Consider the following 20,900-nt stretch of genomic DNA (forward strand, 5'->3'; position numbering starts at 1 on the left):
CTAAGGACCGAGCATTGGTGTTTGGTAAGGGCAAGCTTACCTTGTTTGGGTTTGTTGACGCTGATTTTGCAGGGAGTGACTATGACAAAAGGAGGAGCACTACAGGGTACGTGTTCACATATGGCGGTACAGCCGTATCCTGGGTCTCAAAGTTGCAGAAGGTTGTCACACTGTCCACGACGGAAGCTGAGTACGTGGCAGTTACTGAGGCAGCTAAGGAGCTCATTTGGCTGCAACACTTGTTGGGTGAATTAGGGAAACCTCAGGCAGATGTGATTCTTCATAGCGATAGCCAGAGTGCGATCCATCTGGCAAAGAATCCCGCGTTCCATTCGCGGACAAAGCACATCGAGATCAAGTACCATTTCATCCGACAACTTCTGGAGAAGAAGGCACTGCAGCTGGAGAAGATCCAAGGAGAAAAGAATCCTGCGGACATGCTGACCAAGGCGGTTGCGATGGAGAAGTTGAAGCTGTGTACGGCTTCGACTGGCCTTGATGACTAGAGTGGACAAACCCGGCGGTACCAAGAAAGAAGTGGAGAAAAGCTAATCAATCTTCAAGTGGGAGATTGTTAAGTTGTGAAGATTGATTTGAAGAAGAAAAGGATAACCTGATTCAACTTAGAATTCCCAAGTTGAGTTGGAAAAAGGATAAGTCATGGCTATATATACTACTCTTATTAGCATTGTTTCATAGAGCAAAGTAGAATAGAGTAGAGAGAAAAGAAAGAGTTGAGACGAGGGTGAGTGTTGTCTTTCACGTGTGGTGAAGACTTGCATACAAGTGTGTGTGTGTTGTACTCCTCAATTTTCCTCCTCTTTGAGTGTTTTCTCCTGGCTTGGTATCGCCCCCAGACGTAGGATTTATATCCAAACTGGGTTAACAAATTCGTGTGTCTTTTATCGCCTTCATATTCCACCTGTTATCCATCTTAACCCGATCCATTTCCTAACAATAGTAGCACTAGAAGAAATATATAAACTTTTTGTCATAATTATTTATCATGTTTAAAAATATAAAAAATTATTATTTATATTAATTAATTATGATTGTGCAATGATTATTATTTTTAGGTGATGACAAAATACTTATTATAGTTAAGAAATTATGATAAATATTTAGCCAACAGCTCAAACATAACAAGCATTAGATTAATTGTGGTGAAAAATTAAACTTTCCATATTAGTCTTGTTTGGCCGTGGTAAAACGTATTGATTTATCATGATTTTTAAACTTTGATCGTTTATAATTTAATGAATAATTTTTATTTTTTTAAGATTAGTTTAATGATTTACTATGATGGATCGATGGGTACTTGCTGATTTTTTTCTTTAAAAAAAAATTAGTGAAATTTTGTGATAGGATACTCAAATCGAACATTTCACAATGATGAAGAATTTATATAAATCATTTTTAACAAGTGTTGCTAGTTTTTTCATTACATTAATTTCAGAGAATACAAAATTAGATGGATCTTGCATGGGAGTTTGAAAAATCAAAATTTAGAAACGCCAAGACTGATTGTATCAAATAACAACTAAACTAAGCTAATTCATTCCAACTATATAGAGAGAATTGCAGTTAATTAATTAAACAGAGTAGGAGTCTAATTAATTACGTACTGTAGAAATAAGGCATTTAGGAAGAGAAGCATATCCATATAATTGGATTGTTTGTATATGCATGGGCAGGGGGGGGGGGGGGGGCTTCAATTTCACGATCCCTGAAAAAAAGGCATTAATATAATTTTGTTTATTTAGTTTCATGGAACAAAGAATTATTCCTATATACTTACCATACGCATTTTTTACTCCTTATAGTTACTAAATTATACCTAATAAAGTTAGAATAACTTTTTCATTTGCTGCACTTGCACTTATATATACCTACGTTTTCACAACCTTTCAACTTTAGTCTCACTCGTTACATACCCATTTTAATTTTACAGGAGATTTATATATATATATATATATATGTCTAATTAATTAATATATTTATAATTTTATGGATTAAAGGCAATTTTAGTCCCCTGACTCCAGGCAATTCTCATTTTAGTCCCGTAGTTTACTAGGGTTCCATTTTAGTCATCTATAAATTAAAAAAACTCAATTTTGGTACAAATTTGGTCGGGAATTTGCCACAGTCACCAGAAAAAGTCACATGGCCTTCACGTGACTTTTTAAATTAGGGGTTTCGTTTTTATTGGTTTAAAAAGTCACATGACCCAACGTCCTCGCCATGTCATCGCCACGTCGCTTTTTAAGTCAATAAAAACGAAACTCCCAATTTAAAAAGTCATGCTAAGGCCATGTGATTTTTTTCCGTTCTGAGGCAAATTTTCGATCAAATGTGTATTAAAATTGAGCTTTTTTTAAATTATAAAAAACTAAAATAGAAACCTAATAAATTACGGAACTAAAATAAGAATTACCTGAAGTTAGAGAAGTAATATTACCTTTAATCCTAACTTTATTATTCTATGTTCAGCTAGCAGTAGCAACAGACTCGATGTCGACGATGTGTGTGCTTCAATTTATTTTTTGATGCTTCAAATATTTATGTATGTTTATACATTTTATTATTAATAACATAAAAAATAAGGTTTAAGTTCTAATAGAAAGTAGTTCTATATTTTTGTTTCTTAGCACCGAGTAGAAACAACATTATTATAATTATTATTATTTAAAATATTAAATTTGATTAACTCTACCATGATTAACCTAATTTAAAAAAAGTTACCACATTTAAATATTTTTTATTAGGAAAATTCATTGAACTTGCTGAAGCGGCTAATTTATATTAAAGTTTGTTAAGAGTTTGATATGGGCAGCTTAAGCATCTTGATCATGTGTAAATTGTAATTAACGCTAATAAGCACACATGAAAAATAATTAAATTAACAATGGAAAGTGAAAGGACAGGAAGAAGATGGAACAAAGAGAAATGGTACATTAATTGATAATAGTTATATTTGTCACCTTCTCACCACACTCACATATTAAGATGATAAATTCACTCTATCCTATTAATTATACATTTTAATAGGTTTATGTAATTTTGGTACATTGTTCACTAAACTTTTTTCAAATTGATCTGAATTTGATCACGTGACTAAATTTGGGAATTTTAACTTTGGATGGAAATTTCCCAAGTTTTTATGCGTAAGAACTAAATTCACTATTTATCAAACATATATAACTAAAATTGACGCCACCTTTTATTTTATAGGACGTATAATTGAAAGTTTACCAACTCTATATATAAACCTCAATTTCTAAATTTTAATTCTATAAATTAAGAGTGTTGATATTAATCTTATAATTTTTTTTTAAAATATTATATCGATTCGATGAATATATCTATGTATTAAGAATAATTAATAATAAATCATATAGGTAGCAATTTCAGTTCTTACATAAAAAAAAATATGCTTTATTTTGTTCTAATATTGAAAAATCTCTCATTTTTGAGCCACACGTGGTCAAATTTCGACCTAATTATAAATTATTGAATGAATAGTGGATTAAAGGTGCACAACATTATAAATATGATGAAGTAAATTTAGCATTTTAATATTTGAATATTTTGAAAATGCCATCCTAAGAATACAAAACCAAAATATAAGATTTTGTCTTATTATTATTATAATTATCAATATTATATATATAAATATATGTAAGAGGGTATATTTGCGGGGCGAATGAAATGTCATGTTTAAAATATCCAATAACTTATTTCTGGCAACTAAGTATTATTTTTTATTATTTAAATCCCAACTCTCTTACTGATCACTCTGACCTATCATCATCATCATCATCAATATTTTCTCATCAAAATTAATTTATATGATCAGTCCACCCTAATATTGACTTATATACATAAAATTGAAAAATTAAATGCTTTCTGTCAGCCAATAGACTACAGCGCACATTTATTTTGCAAAAAGCAAATAAAAAGAGGAAAAAAGAAGTCCATTATACTAAGTATATATGAAAACAGAAAAAAAAATAAAAATAATAATAATAGAAAGAATGGGCCTCCCCCCGTACCCCTCACTCAGCCTCAGCAGCTCCCACTCCCAGTTCTCAACCTCACCTTGAGCATCTTCATTCTTGTATGTTGTTTCTTCTCCCAAAATAATCACAACTCAAACCATCACATTCCATGTACTGCTCCAAACCTTGAAAGGATCCAACACAAGGGGTCATCATCATCATCTTGTACAACAACACCTTTCTAGCTAGGAACAAAGAATCCAGCTTCTTGCAGTATTCGTATACCTGTTCGTATGGATGGAATGTATGGGATTAATCCCTCAACGGGTAGTGATGATTATGCAGACAAGGCTTTATTGTCTCCCGAGAATCTCATGATTGCGGCGGAGTACGGTCAGTATCATTACGATTCCATGGTTCCCTCCGGCGATTATTACCATCGGAACATTCCGGTGTTTGATTCGGCGGAGGAATTGGGATTCCAGTGTTCGGTGGTGTCGGAATCAGCTTCTGTTAATGTTCAGAATCCAAGAGAAGGAGATCATGATGACGAGCAGGCTTCCAGCTTGATCAAGGCTAAAATTGCTTCTCATCCTTCCTATCCCAAGCTACTTGATGCTTATATCGATTGCCAAAAGGTTTCCTTTTTCTTTGAATGATTTTTGATTAGGTCTTTTGATAGTTGCAGGTGTTGGTTTCCTGTTTTTCTGCCAGAAAATTAAACCTAAGTGGTGGTGGTGCTGTTTGTGAGTAGTTTTTTTTTGGCTGTGTGGTTAATACAAGGAAATAGTAAATTAATGATTTCTGGGGCAGACTGTTTTCTGCTGCGAATTCTTGTGAGCTGTGATTTTCAAAAAATTTTCAGGTTGGAGCCCCCCCCGAGATAGCGCGTTTACTGGACGAAATCAGGCGAGAAAAAGACTTGTCCAAACAAGACGCAGTTTCGATGTGCTTAGGAGTCGATCCTGAACTCGACGAGTTTATGGTTTCTCTCTCTCCCTCTCTCTCTCTCCAACCCATTAAAAACACAGAGATAGCAGCAAAAACATATCTCTAGGCCGAGTTATTTTATGTTGGCATCTTGAATTTTGACCATCTTCTCGTCATCGTCGTCCTACTGCAGCTATATATAGTAAATTCTGATTTCTGTTTAAGGACTTGAATGATTTCCAGATTTTGATTTTCTCTTCAAAGGAAACGTACTGTGACATCTTGGTGAAGTACAAGACGGATTTGTCGAGGCCATTCGATGAAGCAACCTCCTTCCTCAACAAGATCGAAACTCAACTCGTCAATCTTTGCAAGGGTAACCATCCATCTTCTCTCTTTCTCTCACACACACATGCGTGTATGTATGTGTTTGTGCGCGACATGAATGGTTGAACTTGAGAAATCCTTGGCCTTGGTTTCATCCATCTCACTCTATGTATGTGTCAAAGTGTGGTAGCACTTAATTCCCTTCATGCAAGAGTAATCATTACTCAACTCATCACAAAACGATTCATGCCTGAATCGACACCAACAAACAAAAACCCTAAAATTGAAAGAGAACTGCTATGAACTGTTCTTCCTCTTACATTTCTGGCTATGTTAACCATATGCTTGTTTCGTTTGGTGTATCTAAGGATATATGTGTCTGAAATGTAACATGTGTGTTTCCGTTTCCTGTTTGTATAGGAAGTAGTAAACCTTAAACGAAAAGTCAAGCGGTGATCTGTAGTAAAACTTACAACAGTCATGTTGACACTTTCTCTTCTTCTTTCTCTTTTCTTTTTCCATTTAGTGCAGTTTTCTTGTAAGGTTTTAAGTTCACTCTCCCAGTTACTCTTGTCTTCGGGTCTGTTTATTTATTATCGTTTTCCTTTTCTACCTTGGTCTTTGGTTTTTTTGTCAGAAGAAATTAAAGCTTGATATTAAGCCATTCATAGCTAGAGAGATTCTGATTTTGACTTATCAGAGTGCAGATGACATGCCCAACACTGGTTTCTTTTTCTCCAAACAGTACTACTTCCTTTTCTTTTCATTACATTCACTTAGATTATAGACTATACTAGGAACTAATACATGGGTCATGTGGGTGGTATTAAATTTCCATACTGTCTTTGAATTTTCTGATAATTCGAAGAAAAAAATTTAGTTGAATATATCATGCTCTCTCTCTCTCTCTCTCTATATATATATATATATACATATGTATGTATGTTTTCATTTTTTTGATCCTTGTACCTTTAGACAGGCAGGGCTTCTAAAGCATGCTTTTATTTGGAATAATATCTAGGAAAGTGAGGTTTATGGATTTATCTTTTAGGTATAATATTGCAACAATGGATGATATGTTGCTAATGTTTATATTAAAATTTATTGTGTTAGGTTTGTGAATTCTATATATGCATTACCTTAATTAAATGCAGATTAAAAAATGTAACCTCTTTAGTTTACTTCTATAACTGCGACTTATACTCGGAGGTAATCGATCACGGCCTGTTGGGTGGTGAAAAATGAACGATTACTATAGGGTGGCTTGTCAGTGTGTCTTTTGTGGGTGTCATGTTTTTTTACCATGAGTATGCTAGATGTCAATGATCTTGAGCTCCGTCAAATGGAAAAAAGAGGTTTAAGAAATGAGAACCACATTGTAAAACTAAGTTTTCAAACAATTGTATCCTTGTTTCTAGGAAAAATAAAAAGAACACATAAAATTCTTTACAAACTTTCCTAGGTTTGATGAAATTGAACGTTCTCCATAAATGAATGAGCACTCATTCTGTGCTTCTGCCTTATGCTTGCTCCTCTGGTCTTATTTGTCACATCTCCGTGTTTTACAGTGTGCAGCATCTGATCTTGTCTGGAGAAAAACGTTGTTTGTATGGAATATGTTGTCCTTGTGTTTCTTAACTACATCTATATATGGAAATATGTCCTTTCTGTTTCTTCTTTTCTTTTATATTTTTGACAAATACACCTTACATTCAACTGGGAGAGAAAATAATTATCTGCAGTTGAGTTTCATGATTTTTTCGTGAATTTCCTAAAATGTTTTAGTAAATGTCTTACTTATTACAACTTATGACATAAGATTGAAAAGTTGTCTCAGTTGTGGAGTAAATGTGCATATTTTATTCCTTACATCTGATGTTATGGCCTATATAAATATGCATTATTACTATGATAATGGTTACTTGAAAGAGTTTCAAGTTCCAATAGCTCATATGTTGGCTCAGCGTGCATGAAAGATCAATCAGAGATAAACATCGGAAATTGTCTAATTGCTGATTGGTTGTCAGTTAAAGCTATGTCTTCTTTATCAGGGTAGTTGCTCAAATAAATAATTCATTCCAATTAAAGTGAGATGTACTTACAGAAAAATAAAGATTATGTACTTACGACAGTCTTTTAATTAATTTTTGACACATATTCATGCTTATTAATTATAAGATATATAGTAGTGTGCGAATCATATACACCGGTGTCACATGACATTGCTGTGGCTTAAATGGGATATATATGATGTTCTGCCAATCGCATTCTGCTTCTTTTTACATTTGTTGTATATTTTTTCTTGATTAGTTGGCTCTGTCGTTGCTATTTAAATAATTAAAGCACACCGTGACTAAGTAAAATTGGGATCTGATCATATGAGTTAGACTGCATGCATAAATCTTTAAAAACTTTAGTCTAATTTGTGAACTTACATGTACTTGTTAATATAAAGTCGCTCTCTTTTGTGCTTATTGATCCAAGAAAAGATGTCTGATATCTATCTCCAAGTGGTGGAGGTCATAACCATTACACACACAATTATAATATAGTGTATGGATGTAACATCCTTAGAAGTTTGAGGCTAGCAGATGATGGATTAAAATATTTGTGATGTAAGAGAAAGGGTTTTGATAAGGTTTGGTTGACAATGGTTTGTTATTTTTTGATTGAAAGTACAATACAACTTTTCAGGTGTTTATTCTGACCTCGTGTGGGCTTTGTTTTCTTAATTCAAATCTTAATGCTTTCGAGTGGGTTCTTGATCTCTTTTTGCATATTAAGATACAGTTAGGCAGAAAAGTTAATGTTGTTCACTTCAAATTGTCGTGTAAGCACATTTTCACGTGCGTCGATATTGTTTCACTACAAGTGTGTCAAGATGCTGTCTGCATTAGGCATTGGCTTGATTGTCTGGTCTTTTCTTTGTTTTAATATCGGTAGTTTGATGGACTAATTTTCAATTTTTTGCCTACCATTTGGTCTATGCACGTTGTCCATTCGTCTTTCATTTGAGGGATTTCATGAAAGGATGCTAAATGGTTTCCGAAATTGTAGATTAATTTCTTAAGGATAGTTTGGTACTATATATAATTTTATGAGAGTTGATTAGTCCAGACAACATTTCTGCTCATAACATGTCCAGATACTTTGCTGAACTTAACCTCATGTGTCAACATGCTTATGGACCCGTCTCTTCTTATACATAGTTGCACAAAATTTTCAAAATGAAGTACCAAAATTGCATTGTCCCGGTCTTACCATCTGTGTATATTATTACATGTCTTGCATGCAAGAATATGATAAAAGCACCTTGTAGGTGTCTTGGCCTATTGTGCATTTTCACTATCGATCATCCCATAATTGTAGATACATATCGATGTCTACAATCTTCTCTTACCTTTGTAGTTCATCATGTGAGATGTCGGCTTTGCATCTACTAGGGTCTTCTTATGTTTTCCCGTCATGATGTGTTTGTGTCTTGTTTTAACAGAAGTATGCGCGTTTGTGTCTTGTTTTAACACAAGTATGCGCGTGAACAAGACATGAACACAGTGTCGTAATTAATAGGGTCAGGTCAGGTAGAGTTGTTTCTAGCCATTATTTGAAAATTAGCAAAGATGCAGCTTAAATTAAAAGAATTATTCTCATTTATTTCTTATTTTGTGGTGAATTATTTGAGGAAAGAAGAAAGATAAAATAAGAAATTATTATTGAGTAAAGAAAACCTAGACAAGATGAATTATTACGGGTGGAGTAGAGAGTGGCAAGAAAAAAAAGAATTGGTAAGGGGAGGGAGGGAGGGATGGTCCGGACGACTACTACACCATAGTGATAATGGGGGAATGGATGCAAGAAAACACGGGAATGAGTGGGGCAATAGCAATATGACTTTATTGGGAAAAGCCCGGATAGGGCGGGTGGTCGAAGTCGAACTTCACATGGACGCCCGGGGTTTCCGCTGAGACACCCGCCCCACCACCATTGAATTACCCACACATGCGCGCGCACACACACACACGCTGCTTCTCTTGGCCTAATTTACTTTGTCCATTCCTACATCTTTGAACTTCGTGCCAGGTTTCTATGTATTGGTCTGCTCTCCCTCTCCTCTCCTTTTGTGGGTCCAAATTGATATTAATCATTGGAGGGATCTCTTACCGTTCATTTTTAACCGTCGAGGTTTCGTTTTTGACCATCCCATTCATACTAACTATCACTTATGAGAGTGGATATTCCAAGACGAGTTTCGATTCAACGAATGAGGATTTTTCAATTTGGGTTTTAAAGATTCGGTAAAAATTGGATTTAAAAACAATTTCTTTTTTCTGCAAATTGATTTTCTCATTTGTAGATATATATATTTTGTCTGTCCAAGTTGACATGTTGGGCCCTCCAAATGGGCGGTTGTTCGGCAGACAGAAAAAAAGCTATTAATAAATCCGTGGGGTCGGCCGAATGGAGGCCCATACAGGTACTAGAGTCTAGACTTTGTGGCGTAATACCTCTAATCTTCTGTGGCGTCGCTTCCATTTCTTGGCCGCACTGACTCTGCACACCAGACCAGACCAAACCCTCAAGAATTTTCAAATTACCCTCCATTCATAAATGAGGAAAAAAAATAAAAGACAATTACTTTCTTAAATTTGGAAATAAAAAATATTTTCATTAAGTAATAATTTAACAGGAACAAAGTCATAATTATGTCATTTTGTTATAAGTCAAGCTTCCCTATGAACTACTAATGATATATATGTAATTGAAATTCCTTTATTTTATTTCCCTAAGTATTTGTGTATTTTGTGTAATGTCTTGGACAGATGATGGTGGCTTGTCGTCCGATGAGGAGTTGAGTGGTGGGGAGACGGAAATGCAGGACTCTCCGATGAAAACTGAAGACCGAGAGCTCAAGGACCGGCTCTTGCGTAGGTATGGTAGCCACATTAACAGCCTAAAGCTGGAATTCTCCAAGAAGAAGAAGAAAGGTAAGCTGCCTAAGGAGGCCAGGCAAACATTGCTCGAGTGGTGGAACGTTCACTACAAATGGCCTTACCCAACGGTTAGTTTCTCCATCGACAAATGTGCACATTATCAATCGTGGATCGTTGCTAGTCTGACCATAGCAATGATCAAACTCGTTTGGACTGTTGCATTCTATATATGCTTTTGATGTTTTTTACTGTATGTCATGCACTTGTTTAACCCGAGTTTTGCATACGACACGATGCGCCTCATGTTTGTATAGAGTGAAACTGTTAATTGCATTGCTGAAACATATTGAGAAGAAGTAGGGTATGCAGGAAGCGGATAAAATATCGCTGGCTGAAACGACGGGGCTGGATCAGAAGCAAATCAACAACTGGTTCATAAACCAAAGGAAGCGGCACTGGAAGCCGTCGGAGAACATGCATTTGGCTATAATGGATAATCTGTCTGGACATTACTTGATGGAAGACTGATCATAAACTGTATGAATATATGCATGTTGATTTGCAGTTTCAGACATATATAGTCTCAAGGGCTAGCTCATGATGTATATTCTCTTAATCAACAAACTGCTCGTACTTGACTTAATACATTTTAGTTCCAAATAATTATAAAGTATTTTTAGTGAATCATTTTGTATTTTTTTTTTAAGTTAACGGGCCAACTAATAACTTTACCCAATGGGCTATGGCTCAAAATGGTATGGGCTACTACTATTTAAGAATGAGAATGTGTTTCCTAATGAGCTACTCGATTTTTTTGTTGGGCCGAATTTTGAATTGGGTAGCTTATTAATTGTAACAGAAATGGTTGTCGTTCTCTTTTCCCTGTTTTTCTGCTTAACTAGATAATAGTGAATTCGGATTACAAAAATTCCTTCAAATTTGGAGTGTTAATTATCTTCTAAGTTAAATGCAGCTTATGTCATTTTTGTATTCTCTATGCTGCAACAATATTATTGTGTTCTTAAATTCTAAATTAAGTCGGATTTGTCTTAATTTGAGCCAATTATACTATAATGTAATTATAATTGATGTACAGATTAGATGACCAATCACATAAATAATTAAATTTAATTTGGATTAAAAAAAATTATTTTGCTGCTAAATTAATATCTTACATCATGGGAGAGGAACATAAAGTATAATTATATGTAAATATTTTCTAAATTTTGAATTGACAGACAAAACATAGTTATTTGCGGACCATAATTAGTCACGTTCAAATTTTTTTGGCATTGGGTCAAATCCGTCCAACTTGGTTTAATAATGCCAATATTTAAAAGCAGCATGCTCAATTTAGAATTATGTTTACCCGATTTATTGCTATTTGGAGCAGGTGCACCGTGGCCGTGCCTAATCTAGGAAAACAGAGGAGTTTTAGCAGAAACTGAACTGAAAATCCAATGGCTACGCTTCAATTCACTCTTCCCTCCATAACCGGAGGGAGGCACCGACGGGAATCCCCGACCATTCTTAGACCGGTTAGATGCACAGCGGACCGTCAGGCGCTCTTTAACCGCATTGCCCCTGTCTATGATAATGTGAGCACCGACCCAGCTTCCGGAGAATTATCTTTATATATGTCTCCCTTCTGATTTCATCTTTCTGTCTAATGGGTTCTCCTCTGATAGTAATTTCTGTGGTTTCTTGGTTATATTCGCAGTTGAATGATTTGCTTAGTTTGGGGAGGCATAGAGTATGGAAGAGGATGAGTGTTTCTTGGAGCGGGTATGTCTTCTGTTCCTTCACTTACATAGAAAAAAACAAAAAAAATGCTTTTTGGTCCTTCAAGATTTCTTGTTTGGTTAAAATTAAGGTCATGGTTGTTTGATCAGTCCAGAAATAATACTTCCTGTTTTTTAAGTCCTTGAAATGTGCTTTCTTTACACAATAAAGAATATAATTAGTTGTGCTTTAAAGTCTGAATTTTGCTTATCTGTGAAAGTAAGGGGTGGTTATTGAATTTGTGGAACAGAGCAAAAGAAGGAGATACCGTGTTGGACGTGTGTTGTGGAAGTGGGGATTTGGCTTTTCTGTTGTCTGAGAAAGTAGGAATCAGTGGCAAGGTTTTCCCTCATCTCTCCTTCATTCTGTGACAACTCTTTTAGGAAGTAGGATATTCAATTGTCATCTCTCTCTCTTTCTCTTTGATGTATTATTAGCTATTTGCTGAGGTTCTAAGATGTTGCTACTTAATATAATTGTAATAAGAACATAAGCTTGATGTTTGATTTAATGTGATTTTTGTAGTGTGTCCGCCTAATCTCCATCTACTTTTTTTCTTAACTGATGCACCGTGGAATTTGTTAAATTGGGCCTAGATCAAAATGGTTTCTTTAGAAAGTGTGGCAAGTGATCTTGTCTTTGATTACACGTCTATGTTTCTTGCCTCAATCACCTATTTCAATGTAGTTTTCAAGTTTCTTACCTCTCATTGTGAAGCATGACATGTTGGTTCTTACTGAAGTACATGCTTTTCATGGACTCCACCCGTGTTTGGTATTTGATTCACCATCTCTAGTTCTTATGGTGATTCATCTTTTTGTACCCTTTGGGAGTTAATAAATGTCTTTTTCTTCATTTACTTGAGAATGACAATTTCATAGGTGATTGCTCTTGATTTCTCAAAGGAGCAGTTACAGATTGCTGCATCCCGCCAGCGCAAGCGGTCGAGGGCCTGCTACAAGAACATTGAGTAAGCATGGGAATTTACCCTGATGCATTTCCTAGTTGGCTGCAAAAGTGGAAGACAGTGAAATCAATGCTTCACTTGAAACTTTGTGCTGTACTTAAAGCACTAAAAAGTATTATGTTGTTGTATTTATCCCTCACTTCACAAAAATTGACACATTATAGGTGGATTGAGGGAGATGCAGTTGATTTACCATTCTCTGACTCCTCTTTTGATGCTGCAACCATTGGTTATGGGTTAAGAAATGTGGTAGATAGGAAAAAAGCTCTGGAGGAGATGTGTCGAGTTTTAAAACCTGGTACAAAAGTATCTGTTCTTGACTTCAACAAGAGCACGAACCCATTAACCTCTTCAATTCAGGTATGTATTAGCTATCAGAATTCTGTAATTTTTTCTCTCTTATTCTAATATAGGCCTTTGCAATTATGTTAGACTTCTATATTGAACAGCTTAAGGTGGTTATCAAACTTTTTGTCAAGCTGAAGAGATAATGATATAGATAATGAGTGTGTACAAAAGTGGAAAGAAAACTTGACGTCTGATTATTGTTAGAAAAGTTGTCTTTTAAATTATTTCTGCTGTCCCAAACACAAACATTTTAACTTCAGCATGCTTTTTCAACACATGTATATCTCAAGTTACAGATTCAAGCTATTGCCCACAAATAAGCTAGCTACAAGGAATATCCGCAAGCTATATCGATATGTTTTCTTTCAGGATTGGATGATTGACAACGTAGTGGTTCCTGTCGCCAGTGGGTATGGACTTGCAAGTGAGTACCAGTACTTGAAGAACTCAATCAAGGAATATCTGACAGGTGTCTTTTCAGGATTAGGAGTAACTTTCATTTGAATGATATTTGCATATTTGCTAATCATTAGACAACCACATGTATTATATGCCATAACACTACGAGTTGTGCTGTCAGTTTATCCATCTCCCACAGGAAGGAAAACAGATCTGATGGCATTTAAACCTCCACTTTAACATGACATGGCCATGTTCTAATGCAGGATGCGAGCTGGAGAAGCTAGCGTTACAAGCAGGCTTTTCTGAGGCTAAACATTATGAGATCAGTACAGGGTTCATGGGGAATTTGGTAGCCACCCGATAGGGGAATGTTGCTTGCCCTTGTCTGCCTCCACTCAAGGCAGGTTCATTTCTATGTTCTTCAACTTCTGAAAAGCTGTCTTTCTTTCCGTTTTTCCTTAACACACCCACCCCCCGGCCCCTGGTGGTAGACCTCATTGCTATGATAGGATTTATTACAGCAGTCTGTCTCTACAGAAACATTTTTTGTATAGATGTTGTTAAACTGTTAAACTGTACTAATGGAAGTGATACTTAAATCAGCTGACAAAATCACGCCCTTATGTTGTATGTCTGAGCATATAATGTTGTGTACATATTCGTATCAATTACACACATTAACAGGATCCATTCCAAACAAAAGCTCTTCACTCTTCAGTAGCCTGTACTTTATTGGGATCATGGTTGTAGCCCTGTTTAGATCTCCCTCCCTTATCACCCTGGTCTATACTACAACTTTACACCACCGGTTATCTTTTGCCCAAAGATGCATGGCAGAAATTTCCTAGTTGAATCTAGGCTTCTATAATTGATCCAAGGAATAAAGCCCTGCAGATTCCGCTTGCTTTGATGTCACCTGGGGTAGAAAATACTCTGAGAAATGCTGGCAACTGAAGCAGCATTTCCATGCTCAAGACCTGTTGAGAAGTTCTCGCTTGTGTCATTAAGTTCCATGGTCTTTTCATCTGTGAAAGGGGGACTTGTTGGTGCTGGGAGGTTTTCATTCTTTACGAGCATCCGTAGTGCCTTAGACATAGATGGCCGTAATGAAGGGATTTCTTGGGTGCACAACAGTCCAACGTGAACCACTCGTAAAATCTCATTTCTAATGTTAACGTTGTGGTAATTATGCAGCATTAGGTTCGGGTCGAAGAGCTCTTCCACTGTTCTTTGCTGGAAATGCGTCCATGCCTGGTTCATCCAAAATAATCACGGTTAAAAAAGACTTGGAAGGGTAAATGCTGATTAATAGAATCATATAGATTGAAGGGCTCTTAGAACTTACAATAGTAACCAAGCTGTCCGAGTACTCTGTGGTTTTACTTCTATTGTTCGACCTACCTGTGACAATTTCTATCAAAAGCACACCGAAGCTATAAACATCTGCTTTTTCTGTCAACTGGCCATGGGCTAAGTATTCTGGGGCCATATATCCCCTGCAAATTTGTACGTTCAAGAATTTACTGGGTGAAGCTATACTCCGAACAAAGCTAGTACTATTTCAGTAACTGGTAAAAAGGGTAGATGATTGATATATATATATGTATATATATGCTTACAATGTTCCTGCTATTGCGGTGCTGATATGACTTTTATCTTCTTGGAAAGTCCTAGCCAACCCAAAATCGGCAATTTTAGCACGTAGCCTTGAGTCCAAGAGGATATTGCTTGCTTTTATGTCTCTGTGAATAATTCGTATTTTTGTGTTCTCATGGAGGTACACCAACCCCTCTGCTGTTCCTATAATTATCTCGAATCTCTTCTCCCAGTTTAATGCTTTACCTTTGCTAGAATCTGTCAACCATTTTCACCCAGAATTACATTAGTAACAATGAAGCTTGCAGAATCTTGAAATGGTTTATAGATTCTACTACAAAATTTAGTACTTTACCGAAGATAAAGCGATCCAGGCTCATGTTTGGCATGAATTCATAGACAAGAAGACTCTCAGGCCCTGAGCAACTGCACCCCAACAATCTGACTAGATTTTTGTGCTCGACGCTGCTAATTATGTTCACTTCATTGTAGAAATCTGCTGCTCTATGTCTGTTGTTAAAGAAAAGCCTCTTGACAGCAATTTCTCTTCCATCTGGCAAAACTCCCTGCACTAAGATTATACTTTCCAATTTTAGACATCAATCTGCACATATACAAAGTAATTTCTACATTTTATACGAGAATTTGTCGATTTATGACCTTGTACACTGTTCCAAATCCGCCTTGCCCAAGCTTGTTTGCTTCATCAAATGAACCAGTGGCTTTCTCAAGGGTGGAATATTTGAAGTTCAAGCTGCTGTCGTTAAGGGTCTTCACCAATTTCTCAGCGTCACCTGAACCAGGATCGTAGATTTTGTGAAAGATGTGTTAAGCCTCTACATTGTCAATGGTTCTCCAAAGAAAAGTCTCACGTTAATGATCTAAAATCCTTCAAACCTTTTCTCTTTTTTTGAATTGTTCTGCTCTTCCACAGATAAACTCCAATGACGGCTCCAATTATCAAAACAGCCGCTGCACTGACAGCTGCTATTACTATTAGTATAACTCTCCCTGCAGAGAGTAAAACTTCATGATCAGACCAATATGCCCAAGAATACCGCAAGATAGAAATGGAGTCGAAACTGAAACAAGAGAAGCATACGCATTTACCTCTTGAATTTCCATTTCGTGGTATAGGATTGAGGAAATTGGTGTCTGAGTACCTCATGAAACAACCGGTATTAAGGGCTCGTCCCTCCGAAGACGGTAAGCATCTCAATATGGACGCAGACGCATTCTCCAGGCAAGCTCGGCAAGCATTGGCATTTATTGTCTTCCAGCAGTCGGCCAAAACATAAGCCGACTGGTTTGATGTCCCGGCCACTGCCACCTGGGCCCGTGCGTATCCTTTATTGATTGGTGCAGCTGAAACCACTTGTGTTAGAGCCTGTCTCGTGGATGCCTGGAAAGCTGAATCTTGTCTGGTTCTATTCCCACAGACAGCATGGTCTCCAGGACCGGTATACTCCTGAAAGAAACTATAGTTCTCTGCCCGCATAAAGCAGCCGTCAAGATAAATCCTCCCTCCATTGACAGGATAGCACTGAGGCAGAACAGTTCTGGCTTCAGCATAACACAATACACAATCAACTGAAGAGAGATCACCATAGCATTGCGCCAAACCATAATTCGTATCTGGCCCTGAGCCCGTTACTGCTATACCAAAGCCCGAATTTCGAATCTGTGCACTTATGTTTTCCATGGTGGCAACGAAATTCGGGACGTAAATGGTGGTGTTGTGCTCAAGTTGTGTTCCGCATATAAATTTTATTGTGTGAGCTCTTGGGTCTGCAAATAATGAATCCGGCAACAGCAGAATCACCAGAACAATGATCATAATAGATGGACTGGTAATAGCTTTCTTCATCATGATCGTTAGCTTTCAGATCTTCTCAATATTCTGTTATAGGACAGATCAGTTAGGAGAACATGAACATGATCAATCTTCTAGATTTTTAAGCAAGGAAGACATGATCCAAGAACGAACCCACCATCTACATCCTATGCAACAACACTCAGGAAAAAGAGTATGAAGGCGTGAAAACTAGGAAGAAATAGACAAATTTGCATAAAAAAGCAGTGTGGATATTCAAAAGTCAATAGTACAAGTGCGTAAGCAAACAGATATGAATTATTACCACTAACTTTGAAGCACAACTCAACGAGAAACAGAGACAATTGTTTAGAAATTGAGGATAATTTCATAGTAGAACTACAATCTTGTCAACCTAAAATTGTCAGGCAGAAGGCAAAGGAGAAACATACAAGATGAGAGATGAGTTAACTTGTGGGCTCCTCCAAGATTGTTAGCAATTGCAATTAATGACCAGAAAACAAGAAAGCGATTGATGGATAAGCAGTGAGTGAAGACCAACAATAGAGCCAGCCCACCATTAATTTTTCAAAAGAAAAATAAGAGCCCACCTCATCTACACTCATGAACCTTTCACATTCATCTTTGAATTTTCCAGACAACATAAAAAAAGAAGACTTGAGAAGAGAAATTGTCACAGACAAGTTTTTTATTCTAAATATCTTTAGGTTGTCATAATTACACCTAACACTTTTGACAATTCACCTTTCCGTGTGAATAACGATGTCTTTACTCTAATCTTATATTATTCTAAACTAACATCATTTATCTTGCATCCTCGCATGATCATCCCACCGAATCAATCTGAAAACTGAAGCAAGCAAATTCTGCAATGAATCAAAGTAAGACAAGACTAGCAGGATCTCATAAAACACTACTCATTTCTGACACTGAATCATTTCTTGATCCCACCAAAATTCTATGCAGAAAACGATTGATCAAGAAAAGGTACGAACTCTTACCAGTTTTTCTTGAGACAGGCACCCGGAATTCGAAGCTTTCTTAGTGTATATTGCTGAGGACTTGGTTGCTCCTCAGGTAAAGAGGCGGGAAGAGGAAGACAAGAAAAGTCAATATTAATAAGTGGGAGAAGAACATCAAGCTGGAAATTCCATAGTTTACTGTGTAAGAGAAGAAAAGAAGAAGAGAAAAGTGAGTGAAATTTGGACGGATTTGCATGTTTTCAAATGCTGGAAGATTTATTAGACTTTGAAGCACTACTAGGAAGAAGCTTCTTCAACATGAGTCCTCAGCCTCTTTTGTCTTACCAAGTGGGGGCCATTCTTGACGATCGCCATCTCTTACTCTTTGCAAGTCTAAACAAAGTAAAGCACGTTGACAACTCCGGTTATTACACCCTTAAAATCATCATTGACTAGGTCAACTGCAGGATGATTTTGTATCTCAAATTCAGAAATTCCACCCAATAAAATCAATCCTACGTTTAAATTTATTATATAATTAATTCAAATTCAATTCAATTTAAAATAAATAAACAAACAACATACTCATACTAATATTAAAAATAAATTAAACATTTGCATCCTAATCGAATTCACAATCTCTTGAAAACACAATTTATACAAACATCAAATGGAAATTTCAACAATCTTCACCTAAAAGCAGCACTGGAATTTGAAGATAATTACAATTACTTGTCAACAAATTAAAACCAGATAGGCTTGAAGATGCGACATAAAGATTGTTGGAATGGCATTCGTGGAATCGCATTTACACATCTTTTAGTTGTATTATGAAGTTGGGTCCCATTTGCTTTCAATGAATTGGTTAAAAGAGATTAAATAATTTGTTTTATTGCTATATTTGGAATGATGATATTCTAGAGATATTAAAGTAGTGTTTGCTTTTATTTGAATTGTGAATTATAAAATATTGATATATTATCTCAATTATCTTAGATTACAATTGAATTGATGATTTGAACTTGAACGAAAGATTTTGAGAAAGAATTTTGAATTATTTCATATAATAGAATTTAAAGTTTAAGAATATTTATATCGCTCTGATTGGTTGTTGAAGTCGTTAAAATTAATTACTAATTCTAACAATTGTAGAAACAGTGGAACCAAATCGAATTCCTGAAAAATTATGAGTTAATGTCTCAGTCTTAGTTGTAGTAACCATAGTGGGTGAGAATAAGCTACTAATTAATATAAACTAAGAAAACAAAAATAAATCAATAAGATAAAACTAGTAGAGAAGAATTCCAATTCAAGGAAGTGTATCACCCAATCGTTATGTCAATCATCACACAAGATTAATTTCACAACTAAACATCCAATTTTGGAATCTATTAGAATCGTCTTAATAAATTCTTGTTTTCCTATTGGAATTGACTTGACTTAAGCATATAAGTCAAAATTTATTATCTTACGACTGAGCACGATAGCGTTTCATATTAATTCAATAATAGCATTTGCATCAGCGAGAATAATTGAATCTAGACCAAACATTAAGATAACCACAATTGTCTTAGTTTTTTTGTCCCTACAAATAAATCATGCGAAACACACAATTACTTTGCTTGCTACTTATACCACTCATTCATGACAATTATGGATCACTGAACTCATGGATAGCAATAGAATAATCACTATCGAATTGAATTGTCAAACCTTTCAATAACAATTGGATTTAGCATTTCCATAAATTAGAAAAGCAGATTAGTTGCACATCATGTGTGTAGAAAATCCTAATGTCCTATAGAAAAACATAAACTAAAAAGAAAGAAAAAGAGGAGACATAATCTAAACTAAGAAAGTAGTCTAATATGGAATTGGATCCTTGATCTTCAGCCTTCACACCCCTTTTATAGCACTAAAAACGTCTTCTCTCTTGCCTTCCAACTTGCCATCTGAAAAAAGAAATAAATCACAGTAAAAAATATTTCCAAATCGCCCACTTTTGTGTAGATAGACTCGAGCATTGAATAGGACGTGATCACGCTCTATCGGTTACTCAAGTATCTTTTCTTTATCACTTTTTAGCTCTTTTTTCTACAAAACAGGGTAAATATCAATTATCTATTTCACCTAAAAGATGAATAATTCAATTATCGATACAATAAATTCATTCTAAAACAATTTAATTAAGCATGCATTTGAGTGATATGTAATCTCCTGTTATTTGAATAATTTATCCTTCTACTATGGTAATACTTTATAATAATATAACTGAATATAGTAAAATTCATTAATAATTTTACTATGAAATTATGTTGGTACCCAATTTTTTCGAGCTAATGATTTTAATCAATTAATTTATACTATAACGAATTTTGAATTCTTAAAATTTCATTTATAAATTATATTGTATAGCATTATAATAAATTTTGAATATATTTAATGTGAAGTCATTTAAAAATTTTATTCTAGAGCCTATTTTCGAATTCAAATTCTTGCATCAAATGCAATTTTAGTGTGCATACCAACACAACAAAAAAGTTCATATACACTCTCAATAACAAGAAGACCGCAAAAGAAAAATAGATAAATTATATTGATATTCTCTCACGATAGATTAAAATATATAAATATTTCTTATTTTTTGTAAAAAGTACAGCTCTACTTTTCGAGTTTATAGTTGTAATAATAACAATACATTATGTTAAAAAGTAAAATTTATAAAAATACCTCTTGAAAAATATATATACTAACACCCATTAGGAATGTAGCTTTAATTGTGTAAAATACCTGAAAAATATTATACTAACTCCCCTGAAGGGT

General features: G+C 35.3%; 3 protein-coding genes across 9 annotated transcripts; 2 read left to right on the plus strand and 1 right to left on the minus strand.

The window, feature by feature from the left end:
• The first annotated feature begins 4,023 nt into the window (after nt 1-4,023).
• On the plus strand, nt 4,024-10,870 carry LOC105156624 (homeobox protein knotted-1-like 6). Of its 2 annotated transcripts, none has more exons than XM_088877427.1 (5): nt 4,024-4,636; nt 4,864-4,983; nt 5,172-5,304; nt 10,076-10,314; nt 10,556-10,870. In XM_088877427.1, the coding sequence occupies exons 1-5, from the start codon at nt 4,292-4,294 to the stop codon at nt 10,712-10,714; spliced, it is 996 nt and encodes a 331-aa protein (XP_088733553.1). In that variant the 5' UTR covers nt 4,024-4,291; the 3' UTR covers nt 10,715-10,870. The 2 variants fall into 2 exon arrangements, with proteins under 2 accessions (XP_088733553.1, XP_011071110.1); XM_011072808.3 differs by having other exon boundaries at nt 4,030-4,636; nt 5,193-5,304.
• Nucleotides 10,871-11,542: 672 nt separating this feature from the next.
• Nucleotides 11,543-14,297, plus strand: MENG (S-adenosyl-L-methionine-dependent methyltransferases superfamily protein). 4 transcript variants are annotated; one of them, XM_011072813.3, is made up of 7 exons: nt 11,543-11,784; nt 11,907-11,971; nt 12,219-12,309; nt 12,850-12,938; nt 13,100-13,295; nt 13,653-13,707; nt 13,949-14,297. In XM_011072813.3, exons 1-7 carry the CDS (start codon nt 11,647-11,649, stop codon nt 14,047-14,049), a joined length of 735 nt encoding a protein of 244 aa, XP_011071115.1. In that variant the 5' UTR covers nt 11,543-11,646; the 3' UTR covers nt 14,050-14,297. The 4 variants fall into 4 exon arrangements, with proteins under 4 accessions (XP_011071115.1, XP_011071114.1, XP_011071111.1 ...); XM_011072812.3 differs by having other exon boundaries at nt 12,880-12,938; nt 13,653-13,752; XM_011072809.3 differs by having other exon boundaries at nt 11,544-11,784; nt 13,653-13,752.
• Nucleotides 14,280-18,511, minus strand: LOC105156626 (cysteine-rich receptor-like protein kinase 2). Of its 3 annotated transcripts, none has more exons than XM_011072814.3 (8): nt 18,117-18,511; nt 16,392-17,181; nt 16,179-16,292; nt 15,942-16,075; nt 15,637-15,847; nt 15,305-15,539; nt 15,031-15,181; nt 14,280-14,936 (listed from the first exon to the last, which is right to left on the minus strand). In XM_011072814.3, exons 2-8 carry the CDS (start codon nt 17,149-17,151, stop codon nt 14,598-14,600), a joined length of 1,944 nt encoding a protein of 647 aa, XP_011071116.1. In that variant the 5' UTR covers nt 17,152-17,181; nt 18,117-18,511; the 3' UTR covers nt 14,280-14,597. The 3 variants fall into 3 exon arrangements, with proteins under 3 accessions (XP_011071116.1, XP_011071120.1, XP_011071119.1); XM_011072818.3 differs by lacking the exon at nt 18,117-18,511 and adding an exon at nt 17,547-17,703; XM_011072817.3 differs by lacking the exon at nt 18,117-18,511 and adding an exon at nt 17,420-17,559.
• Between the last annotated feature and the right edge of the window lie 2,389 nt (nt 18,512-20,900).

The sequence above is a fragment of the Sesamum indicum genome, linkage group LG2, assembly GCF_026168435.1.
Source record: "Sesamum indicum cultivar Baizhima isolate 11 linkage group LG2, ASM2616843v1, whole genome shotgun sequence".
NCBI lineage: Eukaryota > Viridiplantae > Streptophyta > Magnoliopsida > Lamiales > Pedaliaceae > Sesamum > Sesamum indicum.

Excerpts from the sequence above, each read along its gene's own strand:
- LOC105156626 (XM_011072814.3), bottom strand. The coding sequence starts at position 17,151 with ATGATGAAGAAAGCTATTACCAGTCCATCTATTATGATCATTGTTCTG. Across the intron at positions 16,076-16,178 it reads AATTCAAAAAAAGAGAAAAG|GTGACGCTGAGAAATTGGTG; the intron begins GTTTGAAGGATT and ends ATCCTGGTTCAG. Across the intron at positions 15,540-15,636 it reads CCTGGATCGCTTTATCTTCG|ATTCTAGCAAAGGTAAAGCA; the intron begins GTAAAGTACTAA and ends AATGGTTGACAG.
- LOC105156624 (XM_088877427.1), top strand. The coding sequence starts at position 4,292 with ATGGATGGAATGTATGGGATTAATCCCTCAACGGGTAGTGATGATTAT. Across the intron at positions 4,637-4,863 it reads CTTATATCGATTGCCAAAAG|GTTGGAGCCCCCCCCGAGAT; the intron begins GTTTCCTTTTTC and ends AAAAATTTTCAG. Across the intron at positions 4,984-5,171 it reads CTGAACTCGACGAGTTTATG|ATTTTGATTTTCTCTTCAAA; the intron begins GTTTCTCTCTCT and ends AATGATTTCCAG.
- MENG (XM_011072809.3), top strand. The coding sequence starts at position 11,647 with ATGGCTACGCTTCAATTCACTCTTCCCTCCATAACCGGAGGGAGGCAC. Across the intron at positions 12,939-13,099 it reads GCCTGCTACAAGAACATTGA|GTGGATTGAGGGAGATGCAG; the intron begins GTAAGCATGGGA and ends GACACATTATAG. Across the intron at positions 13,753-13,948 it reads AATCAAGGAATATCTGACAG|GATGCGAGCTGGAGAAGCTA; the intron begins GTGTCTTTTCAG and ends GTTCTAATGCAG.